The 13,189-nt window shown below is 33.6% G+C and overlaps 1 protein-coding gene across 2 annotated transcripts in view; it reads right to left on the reverse strand.

Moving 5' to 3' along the window:
* Window positions 1–538: 538 nt before the first annotated feature.
* LOC125837883 (ADP,ATP carrier protein, mitochondrial) overlaps window positions 539–13,189 on the reverse strand; it is a 216,499-nt gene continuing 203,848 nt past the window's right edge. For both annotated transcript variants that reach the window (XM_049516957.1, XM_049516955.1), the window contains exons 2-5: window positions 3,916–3,976; window positions 1,967–2,477; window positions 1,481–1,852; window positions 539–1,114 (exon numbers count right to left, since the gene is read on the reverse strand). In XM_049516957.1, the coding sequence (XP_049372914.1) occupies window positions 818–1,114; window positions 1,481–1,852; window positions 1,967–2,458 (1,161 nt within the window). In that variant the 5' untranslated portion in view covers window positions 2,459–2,477; window positions 3,916–3,976 and the 3' untranslated portion in view covers window positions 539–817. The remainder of the gene's footprint in view (window positions 1,115–1,480; window positions 1,853–1,966; window positions 2,478–3,915; window positions 3,977–13,189) is intronic.

A 13,189-nucleotide genomic window follows, 5' to 3' on the forward strand; every position in this document is an offset into this window, starting at 1 on the left:
GTATATTTTTTCATCTAATATGGGTTGGAGGGAGTAACAATTTAACTTTAAAATACATAATCTATAATCACACAAACATTTATAACTTAATTTATATTCTCTCCGTCCACTTTTAATTGTCATATTGTGATTTTAAAAGTCAATTTGACTAATTTTCAAAATTATATTAGATTACATTAATTTGATATTTTAAACAAAAATTTTAAATATTCAAAGGCATATGAAAAGTACTATAAATTGCAATTTTTTGCCTATCAAAATAACAAAAAATACATCATAAAATGTTAGTCAAAGTTTTTGTAGTTTAAAAACTCTAAAATAAGAAACCATAACAATTAAAAGTAAAAAGAGAGTACCAAAACAGAGATACAATTGATGGCTGCAGGTTCTGATTTTGTACTCTCAAAAGTCTTCCTGCGTAGCATAATTATGTATAGACAGAGGGGCAAGCAAATAAAATTGTACACCAACAAGAGAATTATGAAAACAAGATGGTTAGGGCAAAATATTGTGTACCACACTTAAATTAACATTAGTCCCAAACTGATCCGCATTTGATTTTATCAAAAGATTCATTCAGAATCTGTAAGCTCTGCAATTGAAATAAGGTCCGCCCAAGCAAAACAGTAATAACCCTTCAACAAGGGAAACGAGTGTGGGGTTTTTAAGCTTTAACCCACTCTTCAAGATTTTGAATTATTACAAAAAGGCACAAGGAAAAATAATAATTAATTGTCTCCCCAACTGAATACTCAAATGTAACACCAAAAAGATTTTCATCACCATCTAAATTCTAAAAGGATGTTACGAGGCTGACTTAGGCACCGCCAGATCCGTATTTCTTTCCCAAAACCAGAACCTGAAGCTTGTCATATCCGGCCAACACACCAGCACCGGCAACAGCTCGGAGGATGTTAGCACCAGCACCCTTGAACAGAGATTTGGGACCCTCATTCTTGACGATCTGGGAGAATGCATCGAGCGAGCTCTTGTACTTAACCGCCTCACCAGATGTCATCATCATTCTTCTTCTTACTGTATCAATTGGGTAAGAAGCAAGACCAGCACCATTGGTGATGAGCCAACCAAGTCCAAAGCTAGCAAAGAAACTATCCTGTATACAGCACCATAATAAGGGTCAGACACTATAGTTTTTTATACTAAAACATTTATTTATCCATATTAACCTCACAAAAGAAACTCAATCAATTACAATTATCCACTTTCTAGCAAACAACTCAAGGAAGACGAAAATATCAGCTGAAATTGACAATCTTTTACGAAAAATGCTGAATTCTTATCACTCTCCCACAATAAGTCCTAAACATTGTCTTCTCCAACATGAAAACATTCATGCATATATACAGCCAACAAAATGGCAAGACCAACAATATTTTGGTTTGACACAGCAAACGACAATATTCAGAATAGTATAAAGACATGAACAAGCAGAGCAAAGCCAACATATACAAACACTAACCTGCAGGTTTCCTGTCAAGAGGACAGGCTTCAAGGAGTCGTACATTCCAAAGTACAAACCCCGGTAAACAATGATACCAACACATGAAATGTTGAATCCACGGTATAGACCAGCAATTCCATCAGATTTAAGTGTCTTCCTGTAGACATCAACCAAACCATTGAACTGCCTCTCACCTCCCTTCTTTGAAGCCTTGGCATCATTAGCAAGACGGGTACGAGCATAGTCCAAGGAGTAGACAAAGAACAAAGAAGAAGCACCAGCAGCACCACCTGAGGCAAGGTTGCCAGCAAACCACTTCCAGTAGCCATCACGGTCCTTCTTGAAGTTGAAGAGCCTCTTGAAGTAGTCCTTGAATGCAAAGTTCAGGGCCTGTGGAACAGAGCATCAGTCAGTCAATGCTCGACTTGAGCAAACAACAGAGCAATAAATGTGCATGCATCTTTGATGCATTTACAGCCCTCAAAATGAATACAAATGGTAAACCTGAGTGGGGAAATAACGGATAACATTAGCAGTGTTTCCTCTCCATAAAGACCCAAAACCTTCTTCCTTAATTGTCCTCCCAAAACATTCGCCAATTCCCTTGTATGGTTCTGAGAGCCTACCAGCCTTGAGCATCTCATCTTGATTTTGGATCAATAGTTTCACACGCTCAATTGGGGCAGCAGCGGTCTTTGATACAGCAGCAGAAACTCCACCCATGAGAAAGTCAGTGGCAAAAGCTGCAAGTCCTTTCTCTTGAGGAGCCTGCACAAACACAGGTGAGGCATTTGAGGTGATCAATGATAGATCCTGAGTGGCTTGGCCTCTCTGCAGTCCAGCATTGGAGTAGTTGCCATAAGCAAAATGCCTCTGGTAAATAGCAGGCTGAACGCCCCCATAGCGAGCATGGACATCTTGGGATAGACTAGAGCGCAAGTGCAGCTGGTTAGCTGCCTTCTGGAAAACAGTTGGATGCTGGTTCATATCTGCCATGGCAACGTTTAAAAAAGTCCTGCACAGATTGAACATGAATCAGATCTCTATGCTTAAGCTCAACATTGACAAAATAAGTCCATAAATCCAGCAAAGTACAAAAAAACTGCTGCCATAAGCACTAGGAGTTCTCGTCATTCATCTTCTGATCAGCACGCTAAACAATTAAGACCATCTATCTAATCACAATATATACATACCCCAACACAAACTTAAAAACATTACTGAACATAGTATTCTCACATTTACCTACCATTTGAAATGGCAATTCCTTTGCTGCCTTAGAAATGTCTACAGCTACCACTTTAATGATCTCTACTTAGCAATTAAAGTAGGCAAAACTTTAACTCAAAATTTAATGTTTAAAGTCTAATGATAAATCTTGTTCAAGTCAAATCTCAAAATATTTTATGCTGGAAAATGTGCATTAAAAGCTCAACCAAACAACTTCACACAAAAAGAATATATTTCACAATTAGCACGAATTCAAATAATAAACAAGAATTAGATTTACAAATCTTGAATTGCATCAATTCCAATTTCATTAGCTGATTTAGATTTACAAACAGACCGCCATATCAATTTCAGAATAATGTTTAATATCTTGTGCACAAAGTACTAACAGTATGCATAGCATGCTTGCACTAATTGAGTCCTATAATTATATAACATAAGACAGCCCTAATATATATAGATAGTAAGATTCCCCTGATTCAACCTCAATGCTAAATTCGAACATGAATCAACTCGTAATTCATTAATAAATTTAAACAATAAAATTAGACTTCCTCTGACCCAAGTTTAAGTCGATAGTACTTCCTTCATAGTCTGCCACATTTTTCTTATAATAAAAAGCAATTTAATACTTATACTACCAATTAGATTATTTACAGCCACAAAAACATATACATAGCTTGTTTTAGATCACACATTTAAAAAATTATTCTTTCTTAAACTCGGTGACTAGTCAACCCTAGTCAACCGCAATCAAATAAACTGAGGATGGACTATATAAAGTACTACAACCAGCAATTCTACAAATCATTCAGTAAAAATCTACTAAAAATCACTATACGTTGTCTATGGAGCAGCACAATGAATGAACATAGCAATACTATAACTCATTGACCAGATCTGCGGACTCAACAGTCAAAACATTCATCCACAACTAAAAAGGCATTGAAAATCACAAATAAGATCAGATCCATTAAACTAAATCACATTTCTAGCAAGAAAAAAAAACAGATCTCCATAACACCTTCAAAACTACTCAGAAATGAACCGCACTAAGGTTACAAAACAGAACAATCACTATATTTTACAGATCTAATCAGAACACAGCAAAAAAAAACAGTAAAATGAACACATATACATAAGCAAAACGGAGATCGAAAATCTGAAAAAAAATAAAACTAAACGATCTATATGTAGCCATTAGAGAAAGAGAGAGATTATACCTTCGTTCAACTCGCCTCGAAAGTAGTGATGGAGAGGAGAAGAACGAGGAGATGATGATGAGAAAGAGGGGTGAAAGGAGTTGAAACGGCGAAGGCAACACTGCTATATATATTGGTTTTATTGGGTTAGCTGCCTCACTGACCTATTTTTGTGAATATTTTTGTAGGAATTTGACTTTTAACCCCTACTTCGCGGGCGCATGATTCCATTTTACGACCTCTTTCTTTAGGTATTGGTGGTTTGAAATTTATTGATTTGATTGATGTAAATTTATAGAACTTTTATTTCAAAATAAGTGAATTGTTGATATTTTTTTTCATAGTTCAAAATAAGAGAAATGTTCAAAGTTTAAGGGAGTTGTTTATGTAGTCATTTCATTTCAAAATAAGTGAGTTGTTTCAAAGTATTGCTATGGCGAAATTCAAGATTGATTCTTGAAAATGTGTAGGTTACATTGAGTGTTACTTTTTTTGGTTTGTAAGTATAGAAAGAGATCTTGTTACATAAGTTAATTATATAACAAAATCTCTCTCTATACTTACAAATCAAAAATCTCTTGTACCATTGTTTGTTTTAGTAGTAGATGATATAACGACCCTCTAGGTTGTTTTGACCACTAGACCTATTTCTATCATAAAAGACTCTTCCCGTAAATATTAAATAGGCTTTTGAACTTTCATTTAACTAAAGTTATTTAATCTATGGATATTCTTTTAACTAAGTAATTTAATTGGTGGTTAATGGGTCAAGTCCATAGTGTATTTAATATCCTTTGAGACTTGGTATATAGGTAACAATAAATTATAGCTTAAAGGAATATAAAATATATTTTTTTATTTCGAGTCATTGCACGCACCTGCTTGGGCATCGACAAATACTTCACTTGATGATAAACGATAAATCTTAATAGATCTCAAATGAATATAATACCTCAAACTATGGGCCTCATCCATGATTAGTCTAGTCAACTCATCTATCCACATATGTCACGCCCCAAACTCGAGTGCCTTAACTGGCTCCTAATGCCAAAACTCAGGCCCGAACCGACCCTACTGAACCATTTGCTACTAGCGCATGGCAGCCACACGCAATCAAGAAAACAAATAAGTATATCTCGGCTTAAAACTAAGCTCTCGGTCGGCAAAGCCCCTGTCAACTGATCTATAAAAGAAACAGCTACTCTAGGAGATCATATAAATAAATAGTCAACTAGCACAAAAGTCCTGATTGACCGTCGAGGCCACCATGATATCTATACCAAAACTAAAAGCATGTATATATCAATACAATACATCAAACAGCTCACAAGCTTCAGCAAACCAACAACATAGGCCAGTATGGCCATAACGTAGCTATACACCCCACACACTAGTCTGCAAGCCTCTAAGAGTAGTAAAGATTAGCGGCACAGGACCCCAGCCTACCCATAAAGATATATACAACAAAAGGTAACAAACCTCCCAACTCTGGTAGCTCCAGAGGAAAGGGGCTAGCCAACCGGATAAAAGTCAATCCTGCTGCTGAGGAGGTCTACTCGGTCGTCTGTCAGGACCTGCATGCATGAATGCAGCTCCCCAAAGCAATGGGGAGTCAGTACAAAATAATGTACAAAGTATGAAAGGCAATAGACCAATAGGAGGTATCCTGATTTACTGGAATAATCTGATAAACAAATCAAGGATAAGATAAGAGTACTGACCTACTCCTAAATCTAAACTTATCAAAAATAATAAAACAACAACCTAACCAAGCCCTCATAAGCTCGGCAGGTACAAATAGCACACAAGACCACCTATTCATGCCCCCATAAGCCGGAAGGTGCCAATCAGCCTATATACCTCTATTGGTAGTCCTCTATCCCTGTAGGCAGTCACATAGCCCTCTTAGGCATTAATATAGTCCCGTAGGCAGCACATAGATCTCTTAGGCATCAACATAGCTTATAGACAACTCATAGCCCTCTTAGGCAACAACATGGCCCTGTAGGAAGCACATAGCCTTCTTATGCGTCAATATAGTCCTGTAGGTAACTCATAGCCCTTTTAGGCATCCATATAGCCATGTAGGCATAACATAGCCCTTCTAGGTGTAGATCACATTTCTGCAGCTAACGACAATAGCCTTAAGGACAACAATAACAATCCAATCGCTAAAAGCGAGCAATTTAGTTATAAGCAACCTACACAAATAACCTCTAAGTCGTGTCCAACATAGGGACGCTACTAACTGAATAAGAATCTCGACAAGGGAGGATTATATCAACTCGAGCAGCTAACAATCAACAATAATGGCTACAAGTGTAACAAGGATAACAACCCAATTACATTGCTCCTAAGTTTTAAGGAAACATGTCGTAAGTAGGGAATAACCTTAACATACCTTTCTAATGAATGCTCGAAAGACTGTAGTTCCTTCACAGAAGTTGTTCCTTATGTCCTAAGCTTCGCAAACACTATATATACACAGCTGGTACGCACTTATAAACAGTTCATAATTAATCTTAAATCGGCAGATTTGCCATATTGCCCCAACTTGTCAAAACGTCCGTAGAAATTCATAAAAACAACCATAAAAGGGTCCCGAGATGATTATCTTAGTTAACCAAGTGTAAACCTTGAAGAAACACCAATAACTACAAATTTATATCTTCAAAAGCCAGCTCCAAACACAGCTAATAGAAGGGAAAAACTATTGTCACGTGTAGGGATTATGTTTCTAGGCATGGGGGCAATGTTTAATGGTAGAAATCGTCAAAAACTAAGCTTCATCATGCTAGCACTCCATAGGAACCCTCTCTTAAGCTTTCTCTCTGGTTTGGAACTGAAATGAAATGTTTTCATGGCTTAAAACGTTAAATAAGCCGACATACCATATTTTTTACCCGACCCGAATTCTCCCCCAGCAATCCCTAGTAAAACCCTCATAACTTTTTACTCTGATATCGGTTTGATACGGAATTTTGTGCGTTGTAAACTAGACTTGTAGGCCTTCGATTTAATGAGTGATAGGCCTTCTAACTCTTTATATATTGGGATAAAACATCTAAGACATTTGACCCAAATTTTAGAGAAATCTTTAAAAAGGAACTTACGATAACTTTCGTCAACTTTTATTTTGCCACTTACTTAGCTTCAAAACTAGAGATACAACCCTTGAACACTTAAAATATGACATACCACATCATTTTTAATTTATTACTCACCTTCCTTGTCTTTCCACGAAGATACGAGTTAATTTAGACGTTTTGAAAAGTCAAGGTGTTACAACATATGTACGATCTTTATCCTCAAAACAACCTAGCGGGTCGTTACATCATCTACCACTAAAACAAACGTTCGTCCTCGAACGATAAAAGAAATAAAAGCAATTGAACATTAAAAACAAATGGGGATATCTGATCCACATGTCCGACTCGTGCTCCCACATAGCCTTCTCAACTGGATATTGTTTCTATTGAATCCTTACGGAAATAATTTCTTTTGACCTCAACTTTCAAATTTGTCTATTCAATATAATAACCAGTTCCTCTTTCAAAGTCAGATTCTGATCAAGTAACACTAAATCCAACTGAATCACATGAAAACCATCTTGATGGTACTTATTCAACATCGAAATATAAAGCACAAGTTGAAAACTCGACAAATCATGTGGCAAAGACAACTCGTAAGCCACCCCGCCAATATGCTAAACAATCTCGAAAGGACCAATGTGCCTTAAGCTAAACTTGCCTTTCTTTACAAATCTCATCACACCCTTCATAGGTGAAACCTTTACTAGAATCCACTCTCCAACCATAAACTTCAAATCAAGAACCTCTCGATCTGCAAAACTCTTTTGCCTACTCTAAGCCGTAAGAAACCAATTTTGAATCAACTTGATCTTATCAAAGGACTTTCTCAAGAAATTTGTACCCCACGGCCTAACCTTAAATGCATCAAACCAACCAATCAAGTATCAACATTTTTTATCATACAAAATCTCGAATGGTGTCATCTCAATGCTTGAATGATAACTGTCATTGTATGCAAACTCCGCTAAAGACAAAATCTGATACTAAGGATCACCAAAGTCGATCACGCATGCCCGCAAAATGTCCTCAAGGACCCGAATAGTCTATTCAAACTAGCCATCAATCTGAGGGTGAAATGTTGTACTAAGATTCTTTCCGAGTTCCCAACTCCTTCTACATAGACCTCCAGAAATGAGATGTCAATTATATACCTCGATTTGAAATAATAGAAATGGACACCCCATGCAAGCGAGCTATCTCCTGAATGTATATTTTTGGTCAACTTCTTTAAATTATAAGTAGTTTGAATGGATATGAAACATGCAGACTTGGTCAATTAATTCACGATGACCGATATAGTATCCAACATACCTAAGGTACATGGTAACCCTACCACAAGGTCCATAGCAATCCGCTCTCACTTCCTTTCAGGTATGAACTCCTTCGAGTCACACCTCTAGACTTTCAGTGTTCATACTTCACTTGATGGTAAACAATACATCTTAATAGACATCAAATGAAAATAATACCTCAAACTATAGGTCTCCTCCATGATAAGTCTAGTCAACTCACCTATCCAAATAACATATGTATGATCTTTTTCCTCAAAACTCCCTCACCATGAAATATTTCCTCCTTGGCTTCTCCTTGTCGCCCCTTATCTCGAATCTTACACAAATTAATATCACCAAACTGTCGAATCCGAATTCGCTTCAATAAGGACTACCTCACCTCCATGTAAGCCAAAACTCTATTAGATTCTGAAACATCAAGTCTTACAAAGCAATTGGCTTAGGATTGGACATCCATAACCAAATGACGCTCTCCCACATGTAACAAAGGTAGACTACCCATTCTCACCGCCTTTCAACCTAAGATATCTACTATCACATTCGCCTTGCCCTAATAATAAAAGATAGTCATCTCATAGTCCTTGAGCAACTCTAATCAACTCTGTGTTGTACAATCCACCACAAACATACACCAAAATTGATAATCAACCATTTAAAGCTAAATATCCAATCTTTGATGATAAATCTTGGGTTGTATTTCAACTTTTTCGCATTTTATACTTAGTTAAAGACTTAGAGTTTGGGATGTTCTACTTGTCGCTTACTTTTTCCTTATTTATATTTAATTGAATGGGTAAAAGTGTTTGGTTGGCTTACCTACCGGTTGGGGACATAGGTGTCGTCACAACTTGTGATTTTGGGTCGTGACATTTTTGATAAATATCATGCTTATATCTATTCCAGTTTAATAACCATAAAACTATAGTTATTTTTGTAAGTTGTTCTAAGAAATATTTCGAAAGCACTTATTAAAGTGCTAAAACTATTTTTAAAATAAAAAATTGCATGTTTGGATAAAAGTGTTTAAGCTGAAAAAAAGTTGTTGATGTATTTGGTACACAAATATTGTTAAGCATTTTTAGTCAAAATATCTTAGATACCCTTAAAGTTGTTTAACATTATAAAATGCTAATTATTATAAGTTTTCATTTCTAAAATAAATCGAATTAAAATTAATTATATTTTAATTAAACTTCAATAGAAATTGATTATATAAGTTAATTTATATGTGTAAGTTACTTTTAATTTTTTAAATATATGATTTTAATAAAGCACATACAAATTTTGAGATACTTTTTTTATTTATATTTATAAATAATAATGACTATATTTCCAAATAATTTATATGAAAAAAGTAAAAGAATGGGAACATAATATAGAAGGAAAAAAGTAGGAGGAGAATAATATGGAGATTATAAAAAAAATTAGGGATAAAGAAATATAATTATTGATTAAATATAAATGTCTTTTAAATCAAAAAGAAATAGTAAGGGGGGACCAACTTGTAACTTTTGACTTTAAAAAAATAAATTTAATTTATTTTAAGCATTTTTTTAATTTATCAAATATTTCAAAAGATTAAAATAAATTTAAAAGCTAGTTAAGTCAATTAAAAACCCCTCTAAGGTTATTGAAAGAGAGAAGGAAGAACGAGATTTTATAATTTGACTATAAATTATTCAATAATTTAGGCTTAAATTATATTTTGGGTCAAAAGCCACAAAGTGGGCATTAGAATTTGTGGCAGTCACTCAATGTAGTTACTCCATCTTAATATTCTAGTACTATTTGTTTCTAGAAGTGTTCACCAGTATTTATTTCTTATCAATTCTTACACAAAAATTAGTACTCCCTCTGTCTCTAATTACTTGTCCATTTTTAAATTGACATACCTATTAAGAAAATAATTAATGACATAGTGAATTTACCATTTTACCCCTATTAATTGTGTAGTGGATGTAAAGTTGTACATTTTTCAAAGTAATTAATCATTTAATTGAGGGTATAATAGGTAAAAAAAAATTGTCCTTTCTTGATTTGTCAAAATGGACAAGTAATTAGGGACAACTATAAAAGAAAAAGTGAACAAGTAATTAGGGACAGACGAAGTAATAAAGATTGTTGTTTGACCAATATATTTATTATTAATTTTTTAATCTTTATTTATATATGTGCCTCTTAATTCTAGAATAATTAATGTTAAGGGCAAAATTGAAAAAAGATAACTAATTCTCTCTTGATTGTTTAAATTGATAACTACTCCCTCTTTCCATTTTTACTTGTCATCTTGCGTTTTTCGAAAGTCAATTTGACTAATTTTCAAAATTAAATTAGATTACATTAATTTAATATTTTAAACAAAAAAAATAGATATTCAAAAATTATATGAAAAGTACTATAAATTACAATTTTTTGTATATCAATATGATGAAAAACTACATCATAAAATGATAGTCAAAGTTCTTAGTTTGATTCTAAAAAAGGAAACCATTACAACTAAAAGTGGACGAAGAAAGTATTCCCTTCATTCCAAAATAATTGAATTGTTGAGACACTTTCATAGTTCAAATTAACTTAATTGTTCAATCTTCAAGACTACTTTTAGAATATTCTTCTATTTTTATCCTTCATTTGTATTTTCTATGTGAGTCAAAAAACTTTAATTGCTTTGAATTATTTTCTTGGATATTTCTTACATTAATGTGGCTGAGATTCATAAATTTTTGTTAAGGTTTAACCTCCAAAATTTGGTTTCAACAAAACTTTTGTTTAGTAATTTTAAGAGTAATGTATTAAATTTTGTACTAGAAATGAATTAAAAATTCAGTTAGTATTGAGATTGGTTATTATAATTAGGGAAAATACATAAAAATCCTCCTGAACTTGGCGCGAGAACTTACTTTAGTACTTAAACTACACGGGTGTTTATATACCCCTTAACATCTTTTATGTGAATTATTTTCAACCCTCTGAACACTAGCCTTGTGCGCGTGTTGTTACAGCTTAAAACGGCGCGTTAGTCATCTTTTAACATTTTTTTAAAATTAAATTTGCCCCTTCAATGGTAATATCCGACCCATTACCCATTTGAAGAACAATCTTCACTTTTTAAGAACCTTAGTTACCTCTTCTCCCTCACCAACTCAATCATCCAAAAATGGTGACCTAATTTATTATATTTTTCTTGATTTTTCTCAAATCTTAGCTCTTCAAACCTAAAAGTTGAATCTTTGAAGGAATTATTGTTCTTCAAAATGTAAGATTCAAACTTATTCTTCTTCATCTATTATTTTGATTTTTGTTTCCTCACTTTTCAATTTTTCCAGATTGTTTATCAATTTTTCAAGATTGTCGTTACTTCTTGAACAAAATTGTAGCACACAATGCGATCAATTACTTCATGCTAACGAAAGAAAAATCTTGAGATTAGGTCTTGTAGATTTGAGAGAATGAGAATCGGGCTTAGAGATTTAGGGATATTTGTTTAGAAATGGGTCGGGTTATATTTTGGGAACGGGTGGATTATATAAAACGGGTAAGATATTTTTTAAACCCTTAGCGACGTGGACCAATGAAAACGCACGTGTGTAACAATGCCCAACCTTCAACTGGGCTGGTGTTCGGAGGGTTGAAAATAATTCACATCAAATATGTTAAGGGGGTATATAAACACCCATGTAGTTTAAATATTAAAGTAAGTTTTTGTGCCAAGTTCAAGGTTTTTTTTTAATGTATTTTTCCTTATAATTAATGTTTAGTCATTTAAAGATTAATTTGACAATAATTAATAAGGGTAAAGATGAGAAGTAGTGTATAATTTATGTCGTAATTGTTTTTTCTTAAAGGGTGTGAAACACTCCCAACAATTCAATTATTTTGAAATGGAGGAAGTATTTTGGAACAAATATTTTTAGTACTCCCTTTTTACTTGTCCAATTTGACTTACTTGTCATTTTTGACAAATCAAGAAAATACAATATATATTTTTACATATTATACCCTTAATTTATTTAGAAAGTTAATGTTTTTGAAAAAGGTCGAACCTCTTTAATGAGTAAATTGATTTTGAAATTCTATCAATTAATATGGGTAAAATGGTAAACACACTATGTCAATTATTATTTTCTTAATATGTGTGTCAAGTAAAAATAAACAGGTAAATAGGAACATAGAAAATATGTATGACAACTAAAAAGAGACTGAGGGAGTTTTCATTTCAAAAAATAAAAAATCTTTATTTTTTCGAGTTAAACCCAAATAAACAAATTAAAACAAAAAAAATATTATTTTCTCCGTGTGTTATAAAATTGAAAGTCAATGATGAGGCGTTTGGTATGTGGGAAAAGGAGTGTTGGCGTGCTGTGGAAATTGTCTTCCGCGTGAAAACTACGGAAACGAAAGTTGGTATATTTTGCCTTTTTCAATGGAAGGTTATAAGTTTGACAAGTAATCAAAAATATCAAATTGAATTTGGACATTGCCTTTTAAGATGGACTTTAGGACGTTGGCCTTGGCTAAATGCATCTTTCATATTTTTTTCAATGGAGTTAATGTCTCCTTAGTCAAGTTTTGTCCTTTCACATTTCCATTTATTTTTTTATTGTTATATATGAATACAATAAATATAGTTGTCTAATATCTCAAGAACAAGAAATATGGAAATACAAAGGGGTGGGGGTGAGAGATGAAGAGAGAGGATATAACTTAAATAAACATATGAATATATTTAGTTAGCGTTTGACCATAAATTTCCAAATATTATTTGGGTGAAATTTCACCATATATTTGACCATAGTATTTGGGAAACATATTTCACTTTTTAGAAAAATATGATTATACCCGTAGGTTTTAAAAACTATCAAAACTAACCATAAGTTTGTATTACAAGTCAATTAGATCTTCGTTGCAACA

Source organism: Solanum verrucosum, unplaced genomic scaffold, assembly GCF_900185275.1.
Source record: "Solanum verrucosum unplaced genomic scaffold, falcon-dt-bn FXZP01000262.1, whole genome shotgun sequence".
Lineage (NCBI taxonomy): Eukaryota > Viridiplantae > Streptophyta > Magnoliopsida > Solanales > Solanaceae > Solanum > Solanum verrucosum.